We start from the raw sequence: 24,132 nt of genomic DNA on the forward strand, positions 1-24,132 counted from the left end.
TAAAACTCACTAAACAACGAAGAAGGCCTAAAATATTTGCAATTCCATGTTGACATAGATTTTGGCATAATTTTCAACAATCACATTTTATAGGCTTTTTGTGTGAAAGGATATCCAGTTGTGAGCTGCTTTCAGTTGTTTGACTGAAATTGCAGTTGAGTAAGTGAATTTACTACTCTTTAGCTTGACTGAAGAGAGAGGGTGTGAAGATTATCAGTCAAACAGAAAATGTTGTGAAAGAGATTACTGTGCATGTAATTTCAGTTTTAGTTGTTGATTAAAATTGTTGGTTATTGTTTGCAAGGCTTGTTTGTTTACTGCTGTCAGCTCACAGGTGTTTGATTACTGTAAACTGTATACACTAATTACGATTAATATTTTATACTTTATGCAGAAGCATAATTACTTCCATATATACTATATTGCTTTCTGGGGTTAGAAATGGGAGGCTCCGCTTTTAGGTTTGGCTAAATCTATATATTAGTTTCTCAAAAAATTTGCAATGTGGTGATGTAATCAGTGAGTTAGTGTACAATGATACAACCTGCTGTGAGTGGGCCACAAGCTAATTAAGAGAAAATTCTACCCACACCTAGTACCAATGAAATCACAGGATTTGTTGAATAATAGAGCCAGTCATGTGGTGGGAAAAAATAATAAAATGCATTGTTCAACTGTAATACTAAATGCTGACAAATTATTCAATATTTATATGCCTTAACATCACAGGTTTGATGTCATTATCATTAGCATTATTTGAAATGTCATCTAGACAAAAATAACTCAGAACACTTACTGTGAATGCAGAAAAGCTGTTAACTTTTGAATGGTTGTTTCTGCTTTAGCATAAACTGTACTTAATGTCTAGCTCAATTGACCTCTGTACCTTACTAATTATGTCACGAGTTTGTTTGTGTGCTTCGCACCCAATCAACACACGTTTTTTCCTGCCTCCTTCTACTGGAACCAATTAGATTTTTTGCCGACATCCAATCAATTTTTTTGGGGCTTGCTATACATGTACACTTTGTCTGATAAATACTTTATTTATTCTGACCGTGAAGTGAGTCTTTTTCACTTGCTTCCTAAATTTCCACCAAGAGAGATTATACAAAAATGACAACAGAAGTACTCCGACTACAATGCCAGCAGAAAAACCTGCCGATAACTGGCCAGCGATAGCTGCTAATTGCACAACTTAAAAACCAATCATAAATGGCGGCAAGTGGAAATAAACAGAGGCACCAACCATGTGACCCAAGGGATCTAAAGCTCCGACAAGTGCTCAAGCCAATGCCTGCCTGATCCTACACCCAGCCCAGTTGATAGTCATCGAAACCCCAACATCGATGAGATCACAGCAATCATATCAGCTATTGTAGAAAGCAAGATGGTCGCCTACTCCCCAAGCCAATGATCGCCACCTACTATAGATCTTGGAGACCCAAACAGCATCGAAAGCCTCCTACCAAATCATTCAGGAGTTCCCCAATCCGGCAATTTGTGGGCTCATGTGGAAGACAAAACAAGGAAAGCTATAGACAGGTGAGTTAGTTGATTTTGTATTGCTGTTCCCCAAATAATTATTCTGCTACCTCTCTTAACACATCTGGGCTCCTTACTGTCACCTTAACCAGCGACTTGGTACCCATCCATTTTCCTGGCAAGAAAAGAGCCAAAAATTGCCAATCGATGCCTTTGATTGTTGGTTATCCGCTTTTTCTGTGTATGCTACTCTCGTTATAGGGGCATTCCCTCACTGGGCAGTGGACATAATTGGCCCACAGAAAGTTTTTAGGCATTGCCTGGCTGGCTTATGACCTGGACTTCAGATGGAGAGCTGCAAGGAACCATACCCTGTCCTGGAAGGCCATTCGTCCCCAACTCTACCTTGAAAAATTCACCGGTATATCTCGTTCACTCTGTTACAGCTGTGGTGGGAGGGGGGGGGGGGGGGGAATATCGTCTGTCTCAAACTTGCCCTCTCTCTCCCCAAAGGGACAGCCCATCCTGATCTGGGGACCAGTGCTGCAATTACAGCAAGGGACTCTCCTCTGTCAGGCCCCCCCCTGCCCTTCCACCCACCACTGCTCAGTCCCAGGCTGTGGGCCACCCTGCAACAACCCACTCAAGCCAGCACCCTGGAAAGTCTTCAAGTGATAACAAATGCCAATGACTTTCTACTCACTCAGACACCCAAGACTCCTGTGAACATTCACCTATTTGAAAACTATCTTGAGGATCACCAGGACCAATCATTTGTGTTTTTTCTTTGCCAAGGGCTGAGGAAAGGGTTTCGTATCGGCTAATCCGGCCCCAGGACTACCACCTCCTGCTCTTATCTGCATTCGGCTTACCTGCACCCTGACATTTTGGAACAGAATCTGCTCACTGAAGTTCAAAATGGTCATACAGCAGGCCCCTTCCTTTTGCACCTCTTTGACAATTTTCATATTTTCCCTCTAGCTCTAGTCCCTGAAAAGCACTCAGAAAAATTGGCACACTATGTTCCACCTCTCTCACCCCAAACAGTTACCATCTACATGCTGTAGTATCAATGCCAACATACTGGCTGAGGACTATTCCTTGCGATTTGTCACTGTTTATCATGCTATTCAGCTTCTTCCCCCATTGGGAAAGGTGCATTTGTGTCAAAGAATGACAATACCTGTCCACTCTCTTTACCGGAAACTCCTGGGCCTGAGCTGGATCCAGAAAGAGCTTTACTTCTTTGACATGGTTCTTCCTTTTGGTTTCAGGATCACACCTCACCTTTTCAATTTGCTCTCTGGGGGTTTGGAGTGGATCATCCATTCTATACTCGACATTTCAGGGGTCCTACACAACCTGGATGATTTTTTCATTGCCTTACTGCCACTTCGCTCCCTCTGTTCTACAGCCTTGTGCCAGGTTCTCACCCTATTCACTGAACTGGACATACCTCTTGCCGCAAGGAAGATGTTTGGCCCCTCCACTGAATTAGAAATTATGGGCATTTCACTGGATTTCCAACAAATGGGAGCACAACTTCTGGGAGACAAGCTCTCTTAAACTCCGTACCCTCATTGAGTCATGGCTGAGCAAGACAGTCGGTCGCCTCTGTGACCTTCAATCACTTACTGGATCCCTCCACTTTGCTTGCAAAGTAGTCACTCCTGGTGGCCCCTTCCTTCGTTGCATGATTGCGTACATATGCGACCTCTCCAACCTCTGTTTTAACCCCCTAAACAAGGAATTTTGCAAGGACTTGGATACATGGGCCCTTTTTCTGGGTTCTTAGAATGGGGTCTCTCTATTTTCTGATGCTGCAGGGTCCATAGGCTATGGTGTGTATTTTCCCCCTCACTGGCTCCAGGGCAGGTGGCTCCCTCAGCAAGTTCTCGGGTCCAACCCTGATATAAGCATTGCCTGGCAAGAGCTTTTTCCCATCTATCTGGATTGTGCTATATGGGGTTCTAGCTGGCACAATAGGCATATTCGTTTTTCCTGTGATAACCAGGCAGTTGTTTCCATCCTCAATGCCACAAGCGCAAAAATTTCTTGTATCATGGACCTCCTGAGACCCATCACCCTTCAGCACAACTTCACCCTAACAGCTGTATATTTAAAGGACACCCATAGCAACATTACTAACACTATGACTGACTATTTTGTTGCTGTTATCTGGACCTTTTACTCAAAATAAAATGCCATTAAGGTATTGGCAAGCTGTCAACCATGACTTGGTTATTATCTTAGAGAGTTGCAAACTGTAACACTTATGTCCAGAAATGACCCTTATTAGATGCACACCCAATTTCGACATCCAACATGAAGTGTCCCATTATTAAAGTCTAAGCCTTGCTCATTTTCAACGATAAAGCAAGGGTAAAGGTTAGCGTTATTTTTAGCTTAGGGTTAATGTAGCTGTTTATCCTTACAGTGTACTCGAGGGGCTGCATTTGGAGACATTTTGTGAGTCACATTCAAGATGCTTATTGAAATCCACTAATTATTGGGGGCATTTCTGAACATTATCTGAACTGTTAATTTATTCAGCAGCACATGTTCAGATTGCATGCATATGGCAAATGTTTCTGAAAGTCTTCTGAAACAAATTCGTTAGATCGAAAGCTCTAAAGTGCCCCTGTGATCAAAAAAACCACTTCCTTTTTTCCTTAACCTGACTGGCAAAATTTCCTTAACCTGACTGGCAAAATTTTGAGCTTTGATTTTCATCCAAAGGCCATTTACTTTGAGAGTAAGTTTTGGATTTCACGCTCCGCCATTACGCGCGTTCAAAACTGACCCATTGGACCTCAGACGGTTGGATCCAGGGAAAAGTGACGTCAGAGGCTCACTAGCTTAAAATTTCAGCGTGTGAATGCAGCTTATTATATATGCAAAGCGTGAGTTTAAATGTCTGAAAGCCCAAAACCCCCGTGCTGCATATTAATTCTGCGGCGTACACACGTATTGCATTCTTAGACTAGTGAGCCTTTGACGTCATTTTCTCCTTGATCCAGCTCTCTCAAGGACATAATGTCAGTAATGGCAAACCATTAAAATAGGAAAATTACAGTTAAAATAAAGAGGTGTCTTTTTGAAATCAAGGCTTAAAACGTGGGTCACTTAGTGTTTTGTTAACATCGTTTTGAAATCCAAAGAAAATTATGAATCGATTTTTTGGTCACAGGGGCACTTTAAACTCCCATCCTATCCAGGTTCCAGTTAGGGGTGGGGGGGGTACTCCGGATTTCAAGTGACAGGGATGATTGAATGGGGGCAAAAATCAAAATTGAAAAAATCCCCAGGGCTTCAAACAAAACCCCAAAAAATCCTTGGACCAAAATTTAACCCCCAAAAAATCGTGCGCGGGGGTATACGGGAATTATCACGAATCTTCAGATTGTTTTGAATACCCAAAAAGACTCCCTACTTAAATCAAGCTACCTCTCAAAAATAATTAATATTTGCCAAAAAATCTCGACTGACATGCAATTTAAGCACTCAAAATTGACGCTCACAACAAAGATGAATACTGACAAAGACAAATGAAGACAGATTCGGTATCCGAACGCAACGTTCATAAGCGTTTACAAGAAGCTTTGTAGCCCCCTCCGCCCTTTCTTGCACGAAGAAAAAAAATGACAAACGAAACTGGTTGAAGAACCAAATATCTAACCAGACCAGTTAGCAAATGATTCTTATTTGTTACTTCATAACTATTCTTTGAAGGGAGTTAAATAGATTTCTTAAATATATCCTAAAACTACGGAATGGGTTCAAATGAAAGATGAACGTCCTTACCTTAAAATCGAAAGGATGATCGCCATGTCCAGGTTCGATGACAGGATTTCAAAACACTCCCTCATCACAGATTTCCTTGGAGCTTTTTCCCTTCAACTCAAGGCATTCTTGAGTCAAACAAGCTAGAGACTGAGGTTTTAGAAGTCGTCTATAGCCATTGTTTTTATCGAATAAAGCCAGCTGCAACAACGCTCCTTAGCATCATTGAAATTCATGCAAGAAAAATTTCGTCCCACTCAGTTTGGCTCCAATCTTCCGCGACCGAATATGCATCACGTGAGGAAAATCAAAACTCCCGCGCTTTGTGTTGCTATAGTGACTGATTGTGACTCCGTTGGGAAAATATTCAAGATGGTGGTTCACTTTGGCTGAACTGTGTGCAAATTCGAAGGGATACGGCAAGCTGAGGTCCTAGGTTTTGAACGATTTCTTCAGGAAAATGGATAGCAATATTAGAAAGCTCGTTCACGCAGCGTTACAAGATGACGATTTGTCTGCGCTGACGGAGGCCTACGAGAAGTTGAGGAAGGAAAGACAATCTTCAGTTGACGACAAAATTGATGCAGTGTCTCCGGATCTTTTCGTTTTGTGCGCTGAAGCAGCTTTAAAGGTATGTCTTGTAGACTTTTAGTATCAAATGAATTTACGTGTATTTATTTTTCCCGCTATGTTAAAGGTGAAATTGATTACAAAATACTTGTTTGGAAAAATCATAAATTATATAGACCTTATTCGCTGATTGTACAGTTTGTTTACACAATACAGATCATGTGATAATACTCAGAAGATTTGATCCTCTGTCTTGTTCATTAAAAAGAATTCATGCAAGCATGAATATGTGTGCAAGCGCTCTTTTAAGGAACAAGACAAAGAGCTATGGCCAAATCTCCTGATTATCGTCATATGATCTGAATTGGGAAAAATAAATGTACAAGCGAATAACGTCTATTTATCCATGGTTTTTAATTAAATTATACCAACATACCTTCATATACTTACTTACTTTAATTTCCTATGTCTCCTCTGGGAGAATAGGGCCATTGGCTTGTCTCCTCCAACCCGCTTTGTCTCTTGCAGCGGTAACAGCTTCGCTCCAGGTGGCGAAACCCATCTTCTTACCTTCATATATATCATATATATTTATAATTATAATAATCTTAATAATGCACACGTTTTGGTTGGTTCTCACCTATGATCTATTAGATGACAGACAGCCACGGATGTCAACATTGAAAACGTTTCATTCTTTATTAAACTCATTGCCAATAGATGGGCGTTGGGGAAGGTGCCGATGCAGAGAAATCGGTGGGAGCCGTAAGCATGTGCTTAGGTAACCATGACAACCCTGTGAGCGGCCACCATTAAAAAGATCTCCAAGGTGCTTGGAGGATGGGCCTGCAAACAGGGAAGTCAAGGGACTGAACTCCCAAATAGGGACTTTAAGCAAATCGCTACGGCTGGCTCTAATACGGCTGCCGGAAGTAAATTTCTCCCAAAATGAAACACTGCGCATGTACGTCGGTTGCATCCAGCCGTAGTGTGAAATCTGACTACGTGAGTCGCGATGTTTTGCCGTAGTGGCTACTACGTCAGGTTTATTTCGCTTCTCTGGCCCTTTTCAACGGACAACTCGGCATTTTAAGAATTCCATTGGATACTATATCCTTTAAAGTCAATTTAAGTCAAGGATTGTGTCAAGGTTGCCTCTCATAAGCTTGTAAATCCGTATTATGAACTTACGATAAGTTTTGGCAAAGGTGTTGGAATGGCGAAGTGAGTTCAGCACGCGGTTGTTTTTCTTCGGTTAAGTTTGCTTTGAGGATTTAGTGAAGATGTTTTATTTCTGGATACTATACGATGCTATTTTGCTTCTTTGAGTATAGATACATGTGTCTTTTTCACTCAATATTCTTTGAGATATTTTTCTCTGAAATTGTATATTTCATCCATCAAATTGTTGTTATTGTACAAGGTGTATAGCATTTGCTTTTGCTCAGAAATAATCTGTTCGTCCTAGCATGGCGAACAACGGCCATCGTCCTTTCAGCGAAGCCATTTGAAGGTAAGAAACTAAATAAAAGAGATTTTAAACACCTTTAGCCCATGTTTCCTTGTATTTTGCTTTGCTAAACTTAAAATTTAGCAGACCACTGAGACGTAGTCTCCCCAGACCTTTTCAGTCACGGCAGCCGTAGTAGCACCATCCGTAGTGATTTGCTTAAACTCCCAAATAACTACCAAGCACCAACCCCACACAATGATCAATCCTGAGTAACAGGGTGCTCACCCAAACTTGCGTACTACCTGTCCGAGGTCACGAAGAGACAGTTGGAAGACACATGTATGCCTCCAAGGTCGAACTACAGGTAATCCAAGGAGAATCCAGAACCTGAGCAACCCTGTCACTGCCGCGGGACAGGGGAACTTGATGCGAGCCACAAAATGCAGTCTGTTCAAAAATGAGCACAAAAACCAGGGTTCCACAACTCAGAAGCTAAGTTTTCATCCAAAGGTGCTTAACATCAGCACATGGACACCGCCATGTAAGATGAATAGAGAACTGAGCCAAGGACACAGCTGGGGTTCATATGTACAATTGGTCTACAGGCGTTGCTCGACCATTGACCCAGCACCTGAATAAGATGGTCGGCAACCCCATTACCCACTGCCACCGTGGCAGCACCAATACGGAAGCTGTGACTTGAGAGCGGTCCCTGCAAGCCAGCTGGGGAAAAGATCTTCCACAGCCAATCTGTCAGACGTGCACAAGACAAGGGAGTGCCATCTTTAAATAGAAACAGGGGGCCAGTGCCTTGTTCCCCCTTACATGCAAATAAGCCAAGAGCGACTGAATGGCACACAGAGCCTGCCGCATCTGAGGTGACTTTCATATTGTCAGCAGCTGACACGCCTGGGAAGAGCCAAAAACTGAAGCCATGCCAAGAAGAAAGGAACTCGTCCCACCATTGCAGGTCCAAGTGCAATTTAGAATTAAAACGGACAGGAGGTCAGTACAGGAGATCAATCAAGTCCGACTGGGCCAAACCAGCTTGGCTGCAAGGTGCAGGTGGCCAATTAGTGACTCCAGCTGGTTCTTCTGCTCAGCACCATTTATCTTTAACTTGGTAGCGGATGTGGTAGAATGGATCCTATTGAATAAGCATGGTCTCTCAGAGCTGGAGCACTTAACCTTCAAGTTGATGATTTCATGACAGCCAGCCCTGACCGTCTTCACCGCAGTGGTTCCCAAGAAACCAGCAATTTGACTAAAAGGACAGCAAACACACGACTGCAGAGCTATAAGCAGCAGAGGCTGAAGATGGCTAAACAGTGGAAAGGTGCTTACCGGTAAAATGGGAGAAGGACTAACTATAATCTTGCAAAATGCTATTGCAAACAACAAGGCCAACCTGAATAAAGTCCCAGGACTCCATGTTAAATAATTGGCTTAAGTTCATATAACGCAGAACAAGAAAGGCGGACTCTGTAATAAGGCACAAAAGTGAGTTTCAGAGCGGCCTATGGTTAAATGACAGTTCAGTTTGCTTTCTGAAGCACCTCAAGTCGTTGATCATGACGAGGAATGCCATTTTCCCTCCCCGTGGACACATTTTGAGGAGGTGCTGGTGGAGGCTGTAACGTGGTGAGGCCCAAAGCACGAAGAAGAATGGTGCATGTAACAACAAGCAGCAAATGGTGATGTACACCAACCCCAATTCCATGATTGGAAACGACAGCGCTACCACCCAAGCCGTTTGGCTCCCAATTCTGAAATGGTTCGACGACAAGCTTCTCATGGATGACCCTGCCATATAGAAATTGAACAATTGCTCATTTATGTATGACCAGTCTGTGAGTTTAGTCGCTGCCGCGTGCTCACAGTGAATTAAAGCAATGAATTTACTGGCCACGATCTGCGACTTAAATTTAGCAGGGATTGGCAAAAAACTTGGCCCAACAACAAAAGGTTGATCAGGGTGGGTCGAAGGAAGCCCAAAGTTCAAAGCTCCGACCTCACATACAGCATTAAACAAGTCATTTGAGGGATTCGAGGTGCTCACGGCCAGTGCTGCAGACCTTGTTGGCTATCTGTCAACGCCTGGCTATCTGTCCTGTCATATGTCATCTCATATCCAACGTGCACTTGTGGATTAATTATATGGTTAGTATATACTAAAACAGTGGCTAGCTTTGAACTTGTGCTCTGATTGGCTACTCAATCTCCAAATATCCTTTGCTGTTCACCTCCGGGCATCTCGCATGGCTTTTGCGCTCGGAATCATTGCAGGAATAAATGAGTTACATAGCTGTAAAATCATCTTTCATGTTCTGTTTTGTGCACTATTATCTCCACCTCCACTTCAGTAAATAGTTGTTAATTATTGCACGAGTGTGCACTGGATATGAGATGATGGATAGTCATCGAGGTGTGTAGAGCCGAGTTGGCTATAATAACCTCATATCCAAGAAGATCGAGTGGAGCATGGAGGGCATTGTGGGTGGCAAAGTCTGATGGGAGGATCACGGCACCAACAACGGTTTTGACGGTCTTGGGAGCTGGAGGGGATGCCAACATGGCAATGTGGTGAGGGCTAGCTTTAAGGGGGCCTGTGCTCCAGATTCATCCCAATACTGTTGTAAACTGAGGGTTTATTACGGTTTTGTATGCAGAGAGGCGAAGGTTATATCTGTACAGCACATGAAGGACTCTTTCCCAGTTGTTGAGCTCCTGTAGGTCTGTTGTGGTACTGCCACCACAGTACTTACAGGTAATTAGCTAACTTCAATACGATGCACTCCTCCAGTAGATCACCTAGCACATGGCACATAAGCTCCTTAAGGGCAGTCTCAGAGCTGGGCTTGCCCATTGTGGATTGTTTGTATGTGCAGACTCCCTTGAAGGGTGTGGCAATGCAGGAATACTTCATGGAGCTCTATGAAAGAGTGATCTGATAAAATGCACTTGTTAGGTTGTTGCCGATTTTTATAATTAGATGCTTCCCGTGAGGGGTGTGGCATAGCACAGAGTCTACATTAGGCATGAGTGAGGGCTGAGACTTGATGTAATGTCCAACTGCAGAGAAGGCTGCATTTGATTGATTGATCAGTTTATTTACCCCTCTTGCAGCTACATCTGAATTACGAGGGCACCAGCAACTATATCATTGATTTTATAAGTACAAAAATTGTTCATCCGTTCAGTCCTGGCAACTACTTTAACACTGCTATTTACAACAGAGCCAGAGCGAAGAGAATACCCATGGTGGGTTTCAGGGGGAATGGGTATTATGTTTGAAAGAAAACCATTATCTTGGAAATTCTGCATTAACTTTTGGCATGATTTTTCCCGCCTTTGACTGAGGGGCAGCAATCCTGAGCGGCTAAGGGCAACATCATATTAGTCAGGGAGCAAGTGTACTCCCCTGGGAAGTTAGTGCTTAAAGCAAGCCACTGGTCTAGATAGGTTGAGGGGACCTTAGTGAACATGAAAAATGTTGTCGGCAACTTTGTGACCCGCACCGACACGATTCACGGGGGATTAAAACTCGTCTCATACAATATTGGCATGGAAACGAGGCTATCGTAAATCGTCTTTATTCCCTCTTATATGTCAATATTTCATCAACAAATTGTAAGAATAGCTTTACTCTAGCATTACATACACTTTTAGCTGGAAATTGTGATCATGTGACCTTAAGCATGAAAACGAGTCTAAATCCAAAATGTGCCCTTTTTTCGTATCTTGTTTTAAAATATCACTACAAAAGTAAGTTATAATGACGAAAAAAACATTTCATAGACTTTCTCACATCAAAGTCTGAAACCTTCTACAACTTTATCTTGTGATTAAAGACATGAAAACGAGGCTATATTTTTAAACTACCTTTTTCTCCATAATGCTAATTAATGTCATTCACATGTATAATCACAGATCATTTCAAGAGACAAGAATAACAACCATCTAGACTTCTACACACTCTACAATCTTAAAACTGTGATCAGTCGCCCATTAAAAGTGTGATAGACATAATTCACAACATTAATCGTCTTCATCATCATCACTTGCACTATCATAGCTATTTTCACTTTCATCATTGTCATCAATATATTCATCACTATCATCTTCCTGCAAAGCATTTTCACAGGGCTCGTCATCATCAGAGCATGCGCAAAGTTCAGTGCAGATTAGCCCAGCCTTTCGGCACTGGCACCGATTTATTGAGCATCGCTGCTTCACACAGCCACATTTCACCATCTCAATAATTGCCTCTGGAGCTGGCGGAGTTGTCAGCATCACAGGCAGCCACTCGTCGTTGTCTTTCTTCCAACCATAGTTTTCTGGTGATGTGTTATTCGGGTTTGGAACCTTGTCGTTGTTCCATACCATGGTCTGATAATGTGCTCGAAGAATGGCCTCACGTAAAGCAGCATGAGTTGGTGGTAATCTCTCCAATTGTGCTTGTTTCTTCTTAAATAACGACCACCTTAGCTCATTCACCTTGTAAATGCTTGTATTTGGCTGGTATAGATGGCAGACAAACTGCTCAACTCCCTTTATGGTATCTTCATCTGGGTGTTCTGTTGTTCCAAGGTTTGCGAGAGCAGTAATTACATCTTCATCAGCTCTGTTGAAGACTTTCCAGCATGCCAATTTTCCTTTTCCTGAGAAGCTGCCGGTGTTGTCAGCTCCGCTCAAGGCATGAAATGCAGGGAGGGCGGCTGCTTTAGCTGCACCAAGAGACTGGAAAATTGGCATTAAGCTTATCCTTCGACGTCTTTGGCCTGTACCAGTTACAAAGTAGGTGTTTCGGCAGAGCTCTGGATAGCGTCTTAGGGACAACACAAGGACATCTATGTATGGTGAGTGGATTTCCAGTGTAGTTGCACCATTGGCAGCGGCATCAAGAGCATGCAAAACTAACTTCATATCAGCTTCTTCCTCATTACTTTGGAGATGCTTGGTTTTTTGATGGGTAGCTTCACATTGACATGCCCATGACACAACAAAGCGTCTTCCTCGGGGTAGAAGCTGAATAATTGGACGTCGATTACTCATTATTCTTTGTGTGTTTTGTTCGAATTATTCATTATTCTTGTTAAATTTTTGTAGGCTACTCATTATTCATTGTTGTTACTCATTATTCCACTGGCATATAACTGGGCTATTCATTATTCAGGCGTTTTCAGACCCAATTATGCATTATTCATTTTTTATTTATACTCGTTATTCATTATTTATTATTCAGCTCCCACCGCCGAGTCTTCCATTTTGCACAGCATATTCCATAGATTTCTGTGCCAGGTACACTGTCAGTTCCGTCTTCGTATTTGAGTGAGACAGTAGTTGTTTCATGTTGACTTTGCAATTTGAGTCAGGTCAGTGATACGGTAGTACACTGGGTCTGTGGTTCCTTGCCTTTGAGCTCTGGTTGCAGTTTTCAGCGAAGAAGGTTAAGTCATATCGGTCAAAAACCAATTGAACTTCTTCACTCTCACAGTACTTGTGAAAGAGACAGTCATTAAAGTGTTTGGCTCACTTCTCGCAACTGCTCACCCAATGTGGCTTGTCCAGAGACTGAAGTTCTGCCATTCCATCGATGATAGCAACTGTCATTGTGGATGGAGCTGAGGAGGCAACGCTGTTGTCAGTCCTTGAAGTGTCAAGTGATTCACCAGTCTTCTCCAGAATACTTATGACTGCGCTTTTCATTGAGCAATTAAACATTGTTCTATCATTTGCAAACAGAGATCGTGGAACGACTGAAGACTCATGCTGCCCGATAGCCTCTTTGATGTCGATTTCAAGACGACTTTTGGAGACCCGGGAAAACAAGTTCCTGTCTTCCTGTAATTCCACAACTTTGTCTTTGAGACAGACGCTCACTTTCTTCCCATTGCTTCTCCATGTAAGAAGTTTTCTTACTTTGTCTGACTTGATCCGTTCATTCACAAAGGTCTCCAGCAGCTTTCTTTTAATCACACTTTGACCACAAAGATCATCTTTAACTTTTTCAGCAACAACTACTTTTGTCACCAAGTTAAAAAGGTCGTCACTTTCTTCGGTGAATCGTTCGATTGTGGCTGTTAGCTTCTTCACGTTTCTTTCTTCGCGTACCAATACAGCTGTGCTTAGATTATGATGTTCCTTTCCCGTTTTTTGCCTGGTCAGTCCCGCCATGTTCTTGGCTTCTTCACCCAGCCTTGCGAGTTCTGGAGCAATTAGAAAGAACTTGTTAGGTGCACTTGAATTAAGGGTAATGCCAATGAGGCCTCCAGAAACTTTCATAGAACGATTTATGTGCTCCAGAGCATGGTCAGCACCTAATGCACAAAATGATGTGTCACTGTTCTTATTGACGACCCAATTTCCCTGTTGAAACTCCTCAACTGTATCTGGATCAGACTCGTTTAGTGACTCCATTTCAGCTAAATAAATAGGAATCATGCGTGCATAATTAATCATGTCATGGGCAAAGAAGTATCTTGGGAACTTGGCCAGGGTTTGGAGATGGAACTCCCAGTCACCCGTTCTAACAGCTCTGATGACTCTCAGCATCTCTGTTACCATGTGCATGTACTGACGTATCACTTTGAAAATGGGCCTTTTATCACGAGCTTTGTCAAAGGCTGTCATCTTCTCCAGAACATTCAAAGAGCTGATAGTGTCCATGATTCTAGTGTTCTTATAGACTATTTCTTCTTTCTTCCCTTGTGTACGTGCTTTGTCTAGCTCCTTTGCTGCTTGGGAAATTGCTTGATAACATTCTCCATCAAACTGGAAAAATGCTTCTTGATACATTGAGAAAACAGCTTGAAGAGTAACTAAGTGTGCTGTTTGTCCTCTTCGTACATGCTTGCCTTCTATTATCTGCTTCACTGTGGAGGAGCCAAACAAGTCGGACTCCCCCAGCACAACTAGATCTTTGTCAATTTTTTTCTTGTCATATAATACATACGCTTAGATCTGATTTTTGTTCTTTGTCAGGGTCAGGATCAGGGTCGATATCCATCAAAAAAACTTAAACGAAAAGACCATCAATCTTCTCTATTTCAACTGCAAGTTAAAATGGTAGACCTGTATTTTGCTGCAAAAAACCGCTGACCACGAGAGCCTCGTTTTTAAGCTTGTGGTTATTATTTCATCAAATTCTTAGTTTAAGAGCCAATAAGCTTAGAAAATAGTTATTATTTCATATGACTTTATTTTATTATATTGTTTTAGAACACAACACAAGAAAAACTGAGTTTATGAAAAATATAATTTTTAAATCATTGATGATAGGAGATATAGCCTCGTTTTCATGTCTTAAATCAAGTGATAAAGTGGTAGAAGGTTTCAGTCTTAGACGTGAGAAAGTCTATGAAACGTTTCTTCTTCATTATAACTTACTTTTGTAGTGATATTTTAAAACAAGATACAAAAAAAGGGCACATTTTGGATTTAGACTCGTATTCATGCTTTAGGTCACATGATCACAATTTCCAGCTAAAAATGTGTGTAATGCTAGAGTAAAGCTATTCTTACAATTTGTTGATGAAATATTGACATATAAGAGGGAATAAAGACGACTTAAGATCTAGCCTCGTTTCCATGCTAATATTGAATAAGACGTGTTTTAATCCCCTGTGAATCGTGTCGGTGCGGGTCACAAAGTTACCGACAACATTTATCATGTTCACTAAGGTTCCCTCAACATAATATTATCTAGACCAGTGGCTTGCTTTAAGCATTAATTTCCCACGGGACTTAATTTTACGACACTTGCTCCCTGACTATATGGCAGCCCAGGGAAAATAATGTTAAATGCCCTCTTTTGTATCAATTCTAGGGTTAAATTGCTCAGATAAACCATCTGCCCAGATGAGTGCTGCATATTCAATAACTGATCTAACCAGGCTACAGTATACTTGAACCAAATCCTGACAGGCCACGCCACATTTCCTTAACACTCTCAATGCATATAAACGCTTATTAGCTTTTGCAAGGACATATTCACAGTGCTTATTCCAGGAAAGGTCACTAGAAATAAATACACCTAACAACTTATAGTGACCAACCCTCTCAATTACACGACCAGATAAACACAGGGGAGTTGCCGGGAAGGGCTGATATTGCAGGAAACTAAATATGCTCTCTTTACATTTCTTCGCATTGAGGCGCATACCGTGGTCTGATGCATACTGTGCTATTTCGTTCACAATGCAGGGGATGCAGCTAGGAGAACACCTAGAGATGCACTCCAAAACAGAAATTAAAGGTCATCTACATATTTCACCCGTGTATACCAACCTGCTACCAATTTGTTAACTAACACAGCAAACAATATTGGTGCAAGTTTGGTCCCTTGGGGGATGCCACCATTAGAGAAAACACAGGGGGAAATAGCGTCACCAATTTTTACCCGTTGTGACTTGCGCGAGAGGAAATCTGCGTTCCACCCAATAATGGCATCACGAACCCCAAGAGACCTAAGCTTTAACATAAGTACCGTGTGATCCACAAGATCAACCACTTTGCTAAAGTCAGCTAGAAAAAGACGAACATAGCAAGCACCCTTATCTAAATACTCTAGAATACAATAAACTAAATAAACTAGAGCGTGTGTCGTAGATTTGCCGCAGACGGCAAACTGTTTCTTATTGAGTTGGTCCACCACCTGCTTATATAGTAAGTTGAGCTTGAGCGTGAAACCCTCCATAATTTTAGCCAACTGAGAGGTAAGAGTTATCGGCCACAGGTCTTCTTTGACTGTTTTAGGAGGCGTAGTCCTGGGAATGGGAACAACCAGAGATGACTTGAATTGACTGGGGACCACGCCTTGCACAAGCGATGTATTGTACAAATCAGTAATAACAAGCGCCAACTTGAAGGCAAACAGTTTCAGCACCCTACTAGGGATACAATCAGGACCACTGGATTTTCTTTTTTTATCTGCAGGGGCATAAAGTGTGACGTTAGGTCATACAAAAAGGTGTCAAACCGTTCCGCTAGTGCATCGACAGTAGGAATGTTGTCATCCAGCATCTGATGAAATCATTCATCATTCTGTTTTCTTCCACCCAAACCTTTGATTTCCCTCCACCAGCGTGCTACGTTGCTCTCTTTTAGCGCCTCTACCTTATTAGAGTAGTAGGACCTTTTACACTGCTTTACCACTTTTTGCACTTTGTTTTGTAGATGTTTAAAAATATTGGAGCTGTTACCATACAAACGTAAGGCCTTTTGGCGCTTACAAATTAGAATTTTCAGAGTAGTTGTTATCCATGGCTTATCACCAGATATTTTAACGCACTGGAGAGGGAAAAAATAGGTGACAGCAGATGATATAATTGAGTAGAACTTGTCACATTTTTCAGTAGCACTTGACAGACTCAGAACTTCAGACCAGTCCTGTCTCGTAATCCAGTTTCCGAAGTCACGTAGTCTACTATCTCTGAGATCTTGCTTGTAGATCACCTTAGTTTGAGTTTTACTTTCGACCTGTGAAGAGCGTGACTCAAGTAAGATGGCAAAATGGTCACTCCTTCCTATTTTGGGCAATTGCACAGATTCCAAGAATAACTTAGGTCGGTTGGTGAAGCACCAATCCAGAATGCCGGAGTCTCTTGTCAGGACTTTCACTACCTGAGTCAGTCCTGTGGCGTGTTTTACTTGTCGCTCAGTAAGCCCAGTGCTTGGACCATTGAAATCTCCACAGATAATTGCAAGACCATCAGGGTGGGAAGATAAATACGAGTCAACGGGTTTAAGATATTCGATTTTTCTACTGACACGCCAACAATTCCTTGGGATGCTTAAAAACGCCAAGATGTTCAAGCTTGTTGAACTTTTGCTGGAGCTCTACTCTTCCCCCTTGCATATTGAGGGAGGTGGCCTTTTTAGCAGTGGTTCCACTGGGCCTATGTTGACTTTGAATGCATTGGTGGTGCCATGGTAACCCTGAATCTGGGGATCAAAGACTTTGTTGTACTCGCTTAGTAGTGCGTGGAACTTGGTACAGAGGTCAGGTGGTAGTAAGTTGTCAGGGTCTGCTTGGACCATATCTTTGTGCCTGAATTGACATTGTGGAGGTGACATAATGTGGAGCTGTTGAGGGGGCTGCTGACATACTCGGAGTTGGGTGAGGCGTCACAGGGTGGGTTGACTTTAATGAACTCTCCAGGCCAGACAATTGTAGAGTCTGTGAGAGCACATACGACCCTGGCACGTTGTGCAGTGGTTGCCTGCCGTAAGTGAGTTAGAGGGCGAGCTGTTCGACAAGGGTTGTACCGTCTCCAGGTATGGATTGGGAGGTAAACTCTATGCAGTCACCAAGTTCTCTGATGTGGGAGATATGGACTGGGGTGTGGCCATGAAATGTATCCACGTATGGACACGAAACACGGCAGATGTGGTCTTGTAGTGTACATGTAAGTCTTCTTCTTAGGTGAGGTGTGGGGATACCCGATGGGTGTCTCTTCACAATCCCCATCCAAAATGCCGACAATCTGTGTAGCATGTAGTAGCGATCTTGGTCAGGGATGTACCAGGTAGTTGCATGAACTGAGAAAGTGATCACTTGGGCACCTTGTTGATGGCATAAGGAGCTCAAGTGGAGCTCTGTGCCATACTGTTGCTTGATGAGCTGGAGTGGGTGACTCAGGGTGCACGAGCCTGAGCCAGGTTAATTTTAATTAACACTATAAGTTTTCTAGGGTTGGTGTAAGTTCCTTGTTGTCTGTCATTGACTCGCCATGGTGGAAAATTTTGTTAGTCTGAAGCTCTAGTACATCCTCTACAAATGCCATTAATCTCTGATAGAGATGGCTCAGTTGGTTGAGCATCGGGCTGTCTTGTGGGAGGTTGCAGCATCAAACCCCAGCAGAAATGACCATACATGGAAGTCAAAAAGGGACTTTGCCGAGTGCTGGAACATATACAAATATCATGTAGGTGTAGATATAGATATAGAGGTTTTCTGGAGGTTTGGTAAGCTCCAAGCGAATATTGCCGAGGTCTAGAAAATGTGCACCTGTTACCTGGAATCCGTAGTGCTGGTGGATAGTATGCTAAGTTACACAGTTGTTGTTGAATTCCTGACTATTGTATTTTGGGAAAACACTGGATAGTAATTTGCCATTTGGTCTGAGCACTAGCTTGAAATAATTCACCTTTTGTTGTGCTGTGAGGTGCTTTAATTCCTGTGGGAACTGAATCACAATCATCTCGGAAGCCCCTTATGGGCTTTGTCTTTGTCCTCTTTCCCCACATGGCACTATCGACAAGGAAGAGAGCAAAATTATTGTCTAACAGCACCGTGTAAGTTAAATTTTGCCACCAGTTCTCAAAGGACTCTACAGTTTCCATCTTCATTAGGAACCACTGCTTTGGTGCTTGGAGAGTGCTCATTGTAGCCACTTGGTTATTGACACGCATGGGATGATTGGTTTACCAGCGAACGTCTTGTCTCTTGAGCTTGCTACGTAGTAATTGATGTGACCGTAGGGTTCAGGAAGCCACTACAACCACGCCACTTAGTTAGGTCAGCAAACTGAACACCTAAATCAATTGCAAGGTCTTTAATTTAACAGGAACGTGAGCTAACAAGGCAATGCAAGATGGCGATATTAAAACAAGGCCACTAGCAAGATAGGCGTGCACATAACATAACTGCATCAGTGCCACTTTCTGTTGAAGCACATGTGAAAAAAATGCACCAATAATGGTTCTTTACACCATTATTTACTTATCAACAAAATAGTCATTGACATTTAATACAGTAACCATAGGAGTTGAAATTGCAAATCGACACTGGCCAAAAAGGTTAACAAGTCTGGTTTACTCAAACAAGCTGATTACATGTCAGTTTTTGTGAAATTATACAGGTGTATAATGTATTTTTTCCACTTTAAATTACAGCATGGTCAGTTGAGCATCATGGAGGAATCTATCAAGATGTTTTTTCTCAAAACTCCTCCGTCCAACCAATTTTTGTGCCGTGCTTATTTGTGCCAAGCTCAGCTTAATGCACCATCATCATCAAATAATCCAGTAAGTCTTGGTTTAATGTGAATCTGAAATCTGTGGCCTTAAGTTTTTTTGTACAATCATCTTATCTTGACTGCCGCCGCTCTTTTTCCCAAAGAAGCAACAAAAATTCCTATGTATTCAAGTTATTTTACAGCCCAATCAGGGCCAAATAGTATTGTTTGTTATGCCAAGGATTTGCACATAGTACGTATTGGTAAATTCTGGATTACTGATATGAGGAACCCTTTATTTTATTTCCTATCAAATAGCACTGCAACCCAATCTACCTTTTGGGTGTCTTTATCTCTCTACATTTACCTTTTTTTCATCCACTAAAACTATGTCTCTCATGGTTAACCCATTGACTCCCAGGGGTTCCCCATTGGCGAACTGGCGTTAGACAGAGTAAAATACTAAGTCTGGCCGGTTTAGGCTGGTTTGAACGCCAAAGGGTTAAAGCTACAGTACAATCGCTTTAGTTAGCATTGATTATATTTGGGTCAGTTCTTAAGCATCACAAGTGCTAATGGCAATTTCCTCTGTTAGAGCACTTTTATAAACTAAGGTTCAGTTAGGGGTTCTGAGTTGTAAAAGAAGTTGAAGTTATCAACAATGTAACTCTGGACCTCTATCTTTCAAAGCCTCTCACTGTCCTACTCAGCTAAACCTGATAAGTACATGTACATGTAAGCAAAGAAAGTGGACTACTGGGAGAGCCTATCCCTTATCCTTCTCAAATGTTGCACAGTTTTGTGACTTAAAACAGCAAAGTTCTTTATATTATTGTTTGCAGGAACAGCTTGACAAAGCTGTCGAATACTTGTTGAGGGCAATTAACTTTGCTAAGAAGAACCCCAGGTATGTTTTGTTCATTATAATTGGGGCTTGTATTATTATTTCTTGCGTATATCTCTCTCTCAGTATCCAGTACTAAATTCAGAAAATGCATTGACATGCCTTGAGTAATTTTGTCCCCCTAACCAAATTCTTCTTAATTAAACATACAGTAATTGAAGTATCCATATGAAAACGGCTAATAAATTGCTCCCCCCCACCCCCAAACCCCCATGTAAATGGAGAAAAATAATTTGCACTATGGCAGAGATAGGCCATTTTTATTAGTACACCTGCACCTTGCAGGAATTATTATAACCCTGAAACTTTTTAGTTTGTTCAAAACATTTAAATTGTAAGTTACATGTATTCTTCATGACAAGGAAAGTGTGCTGTGCAGAACTGCAGTATTCTGATGAACATGAAGTAAAGCCACGCATTTTGAACCTTCCTTTGATGGGGATTAGGTGACAAGTCAAATAATGGTCTTCCTAAAAAGTGATTTGTTGGCTACTTTTTTGAGACTGTAATTAACTGTCACAACGACTCATTAGTGGTCTGATTTTTACAGGTACTACTTCCTGGTCTACAATGCTTCAGTGTTGTACTGGCAGTTTTGCCGTCCTTTCCTCAAGCCCAATTATCGCCAGTATTTGGCCAAAAGCCTTCACCAAGTTGTGAAAGCTTTGGATGACATTGATGACAAGGATTATGGCTGGAGGGCTCAGTTAATGATGTAAGCTACAGTGTATTATAAACGAGCAGAAGCTCTTTTTTGTTGGTGCTGAAATTGTTAACAAATATGTAAGATACCTACATGTTGTCTTAAGCCTCGGTCTATATCCCACCTGGAGATAACTGTTAATAATTTTTATTTGTCGTATTTTCAACTCAGTTACAATAGACCACTTTGAATTTGTCCCTTCAAATTTTGCATATGCATTGTTTCCAGTTTCTCTTGGGACTTACAATGGTCCCACGAGAAAACAAAAACAAATGAATGCTTATGCAAAATTTGGGGGACAAACAAAGAGTATTATGGTATTTTCTAAGGTGGCCTATGTGAGCCTTAACTTGTCTGACTGGATGCAGTACATAGGACTGTCTTGAAATTATTGCTCTTGTTACAGTGCTCTCATTGAATGTCATGTGGACGCTGGACGCAAAGACGATGCCACACAAATTAGTATTGCTACATTGGCCTTTACGAAGAGTAACGTCCCTTCACTTTACACAACAGTTCTTGGACTTCAGGTGGGTTGATTTCATTGATGTAAATAGAAATTCATTACCATTGCCATCAATGTAATCAAACTATGGGTGAGATTGGACATCAGTGTAATACGAATGACCAGGCGCCACTGGCAGCTGCTATCAGTCCATCAGCAATCTCAACCAACTCACCCAACCCATGAACAAATGAAATGAAGTCTGTCCACAACACTTTAACTTCACTACAGAATTAATCAACAAGTGTTGTGACGCAGGTCCTATGATGAGTCTAACCATTTGCAGATGTCGTCACAAAGGCAGCACTTTTTCCTCAGTAATTTAAAGACCCTGTGTTGGTCCAGCTAGAATTTTGATCCCGTGACCACCTGCATGGTAGTGCCGAGCCAACTGGTCTGTGGTCATTTTGATCTCATACATTTCAGTTTACTTACTAAGAAGAGTATAACTAATTAACTGCAAAATTATTGATATGTGTTTGGCTTATTAATAATATTGTCACTGTATTGATATGGAGGTTTTCATGGCTGTTTCTAAATTAAAATTTATGATATCACCTCAAAAAATCCTTTCTGCTCAACAATTCTTTTCACTTGTATAACACTATAATTTCTTACTGAACCCTGTCCTTCAAAGTCACTGTTTTAGAAGCTTCTAAAAGTAGAGAAATGGTTGTAATTTGATCTATGGCCATGCAATCAAGATGAATGGGTTTAATGCTGGGTTGACGCCACAAACTGCTTTGCATCATGATAGTTCTTTGAAAACAGCGATGCAAAGTAATTATTTGTGACATCAATCTGGTATCGATACCATTCCTTTTCATTGCTCAGTCATGGATCAAACTGTGACCACTTTCCCATCTTTCAAAGTGAATAAAAATGTGAGTTTTCAAGAAAAAGGTTCTAAAAACAACAATATATTTGGGATGATTTCAGAAAAAGTGGAAAAGTCCATTCAGGTGATAGGCACTTAGATTATCTGCATAATTTGTAAATGTTATTAATTTTATGCTGTTGTTGTCTGTTAAGGTTCGTCATCGCCTGATTGACCTCTCTAAAGCATCAAAAGAAGCCAGGGCATCAAATGAACTGTATATATTTTACAAAATTCAGAGGCTAAGAACGTAAGTTTCAGTTTTTGAATGTTGTGTTTGAGTCTCTCACTATAATTATGATATTATTATAGGTTTTCTCTTAAAGGTAAACATAAAGATAAATACTTAAGTGACCGTTCCCCATAGGGGCTTTTCAGGGCCAAATGAAACAATCAACGAAACAACAGAACACTACAACAACAACTGTTAAGAATCCCATCTGGCCGGAGGCAAACCAGTTGGCTATTTACAAGTGCAGCTGGGAAGTTGCACCAGGGACTACCAGGAACAAATTCAGCGAGTGGTCAGAGCGGTTCTTGAACCCGAGATCTCCGGATCTCAAGGCAAGCACCCTAACCACTGGGCCACTGGGCCATACTGCCTCCTTCTCTTGTTACAGTACTGTTGATGTGCAGCTAAAACTGAGAATCATTTAATACCCATAATGCATGACAACATCTGTCGCAAGCACTTTTCAGTATAGTTGAATGTCTTGGCTACCCTACATTGAACCACAAATTGAAGAGATTTTTGTCACCAGAATCTCCATTTCTGTAGAGTAATCCAAACACCTCTTTAATCTACATGTATTTTAAGAATGTTTATGGAACATCGAAAGAAAATGAATTGGTTTGCAAAGAAGTATTGAGAACTTACAATTAGCTCAAGTCATTGCTTTAATGGTCCAAATGCCTTTTTGATGATGATATACTTACAGTGTTTATAGAGAAGTCGCTGTTTGTTATTTTAATCGTTAGGTTGGTTGAAGCAGACGAGAAAGTGGACCTAGAACTTGAGCTGAATAAGATTTACAAATCGATAGTGAAAGGTGTGGATGCTACTGATCGCGCCGGCACAGCCTTGTCAGCTGGTACCAGCACAAGCAAAGCCAGTTCACCACACATTGTTGGTAGCAATGACAGGTGAGAATTCATACACATATAGATAACTAGTGAGTCCCCATGATCAGAGCTGACTAGTGATAGAGCTGATTCTTGAAAAGGGAGGTTTTACTGTGCTAATGTTTGCTTGGATTATGTCTGCTAGTTTAGTCCATGGGTCTGTAAAGGCTGTATACTCTTTCCCCCCAACACAGGTACCACGGACTGTACTGTCTTGTACATGTACTCTACACCTTGCTGATCTACTCTTTGTTATTCTGGATTTTAAGATATGAGGGATTTTGTTTTAACGTTTTTTTTATTGCGATCAGTTTCTGTTTTTAAATGGCCAACAGAACAGCAATTTTCCCAACTTGAATTCCTTTCAGGATACCTCTACTAATTGAGTTGGGAAGACTTTGCTTGGAGAACCATAAACATGAATTGGCAGCTGACTGTCTTGAAAATCTGAAAGGAGGTGTTAAGGTAACTGTAAACTGATCTTGACGATGATAATTGTAAGAGTTACAATTTGGAATGAAGTTGACCACTTATTGTCCTGTCTCAAAGAAACAGACCAAGCTTTATCATACACAGCAGGTTGCAAGTTAGGGTTACAGGTCATTGTTTTACCATAAGTTAACTGAAACAACCCAAACCTTTACAAAAAGGCCAACCTTAGGCTTAAACATTATCGAAAGTGTTTAGAATGGAACCAGAATGGAAAATGATTGTCCAGTGAAATCCTTATTGTATGGTGAATTAGCGGAAGGAACACGTCCAGTTGGTCG

At 41.5% G+C, this 24,132-nt stretch overlaps 2 protein-coding genes across 3 annotated transcripts in view; one reads left to right on the top strand and one right to left on the bottom strand.

Annotated features, from left to right (window-relative positions):
* LOC138040950 (AT-rich interactive domain-containing protein 5B-like) overlaps positions 1–5,532 on the bottom strand; it is a 32,561-nt gene extending 27,029 nt beyond the window's left edge. The window contains exon 1 of one of the 2 annotated variants that reach the window (XM_068886684.1): positions 5,290–5,532. The gene's annotated coding sequence lies outside the window, so the exon portion shown is untranslated. The remainder of the gene's footprint in view (positions 1–5,289) is intronic. The other variant, XM_068886685.1, reaches the window with a different exon arrangement.
* Positions 5,533–5,622: 90 nt separating this feature from the next.
* LOC138040949 (cilia- and flagella-associated protein 46-like) overlaps positions 5,623–24,132 on the top strand; it is a 123,180-nt gene continuing 104,670 nt past the window's right edge. The window contains exons 1-8 of the mRNA XM_068886682.1: positions 5,623–5,899; positions 19,190–19,321; positions 20,094–20,158; positions 20,706–20,870; positions 21,265–21,388; positions 22,396–22,490; positions 23,219–23,383; positions 23,731–23,827. Coding sequence (XP_068742783.1) covers positions 5,729–5,899; positions 19,190–19,321; positions 20,094–20,158; positions 20,706–20,870; positions 21,265–21,388; positions 22,396–22,490; positions 23,219–23,383; positions 23,731–23,827 — 1,014 coding nt within the window. The 5' untranslated portion in view covers positions 5,623–5,728. The remainder of the gene's footprint in view (positions 5,900–19,189; positions 19,322–20,093; positions 20,159–20,705; positions 20,871–21,264; positions 21,389–22,395; positions 22,491–23,218; positions 23,384–23,730; positions 23,828–24,132) is intronic.

This window comes from Montipora capricornis, chromosome 3 (assembly GCF_036669925.1).
Source record: "Montipora capricornis isolate CH-2021 chromosome 3, ASM3666992v2, whole genome shotgun sequence".
Lineage (NCBI taxonomy): Eukaryota > Metazoa > Cnidaria > Anthozoa > Scleractinia > Acroporidae > Montipora > Montipora capricornis.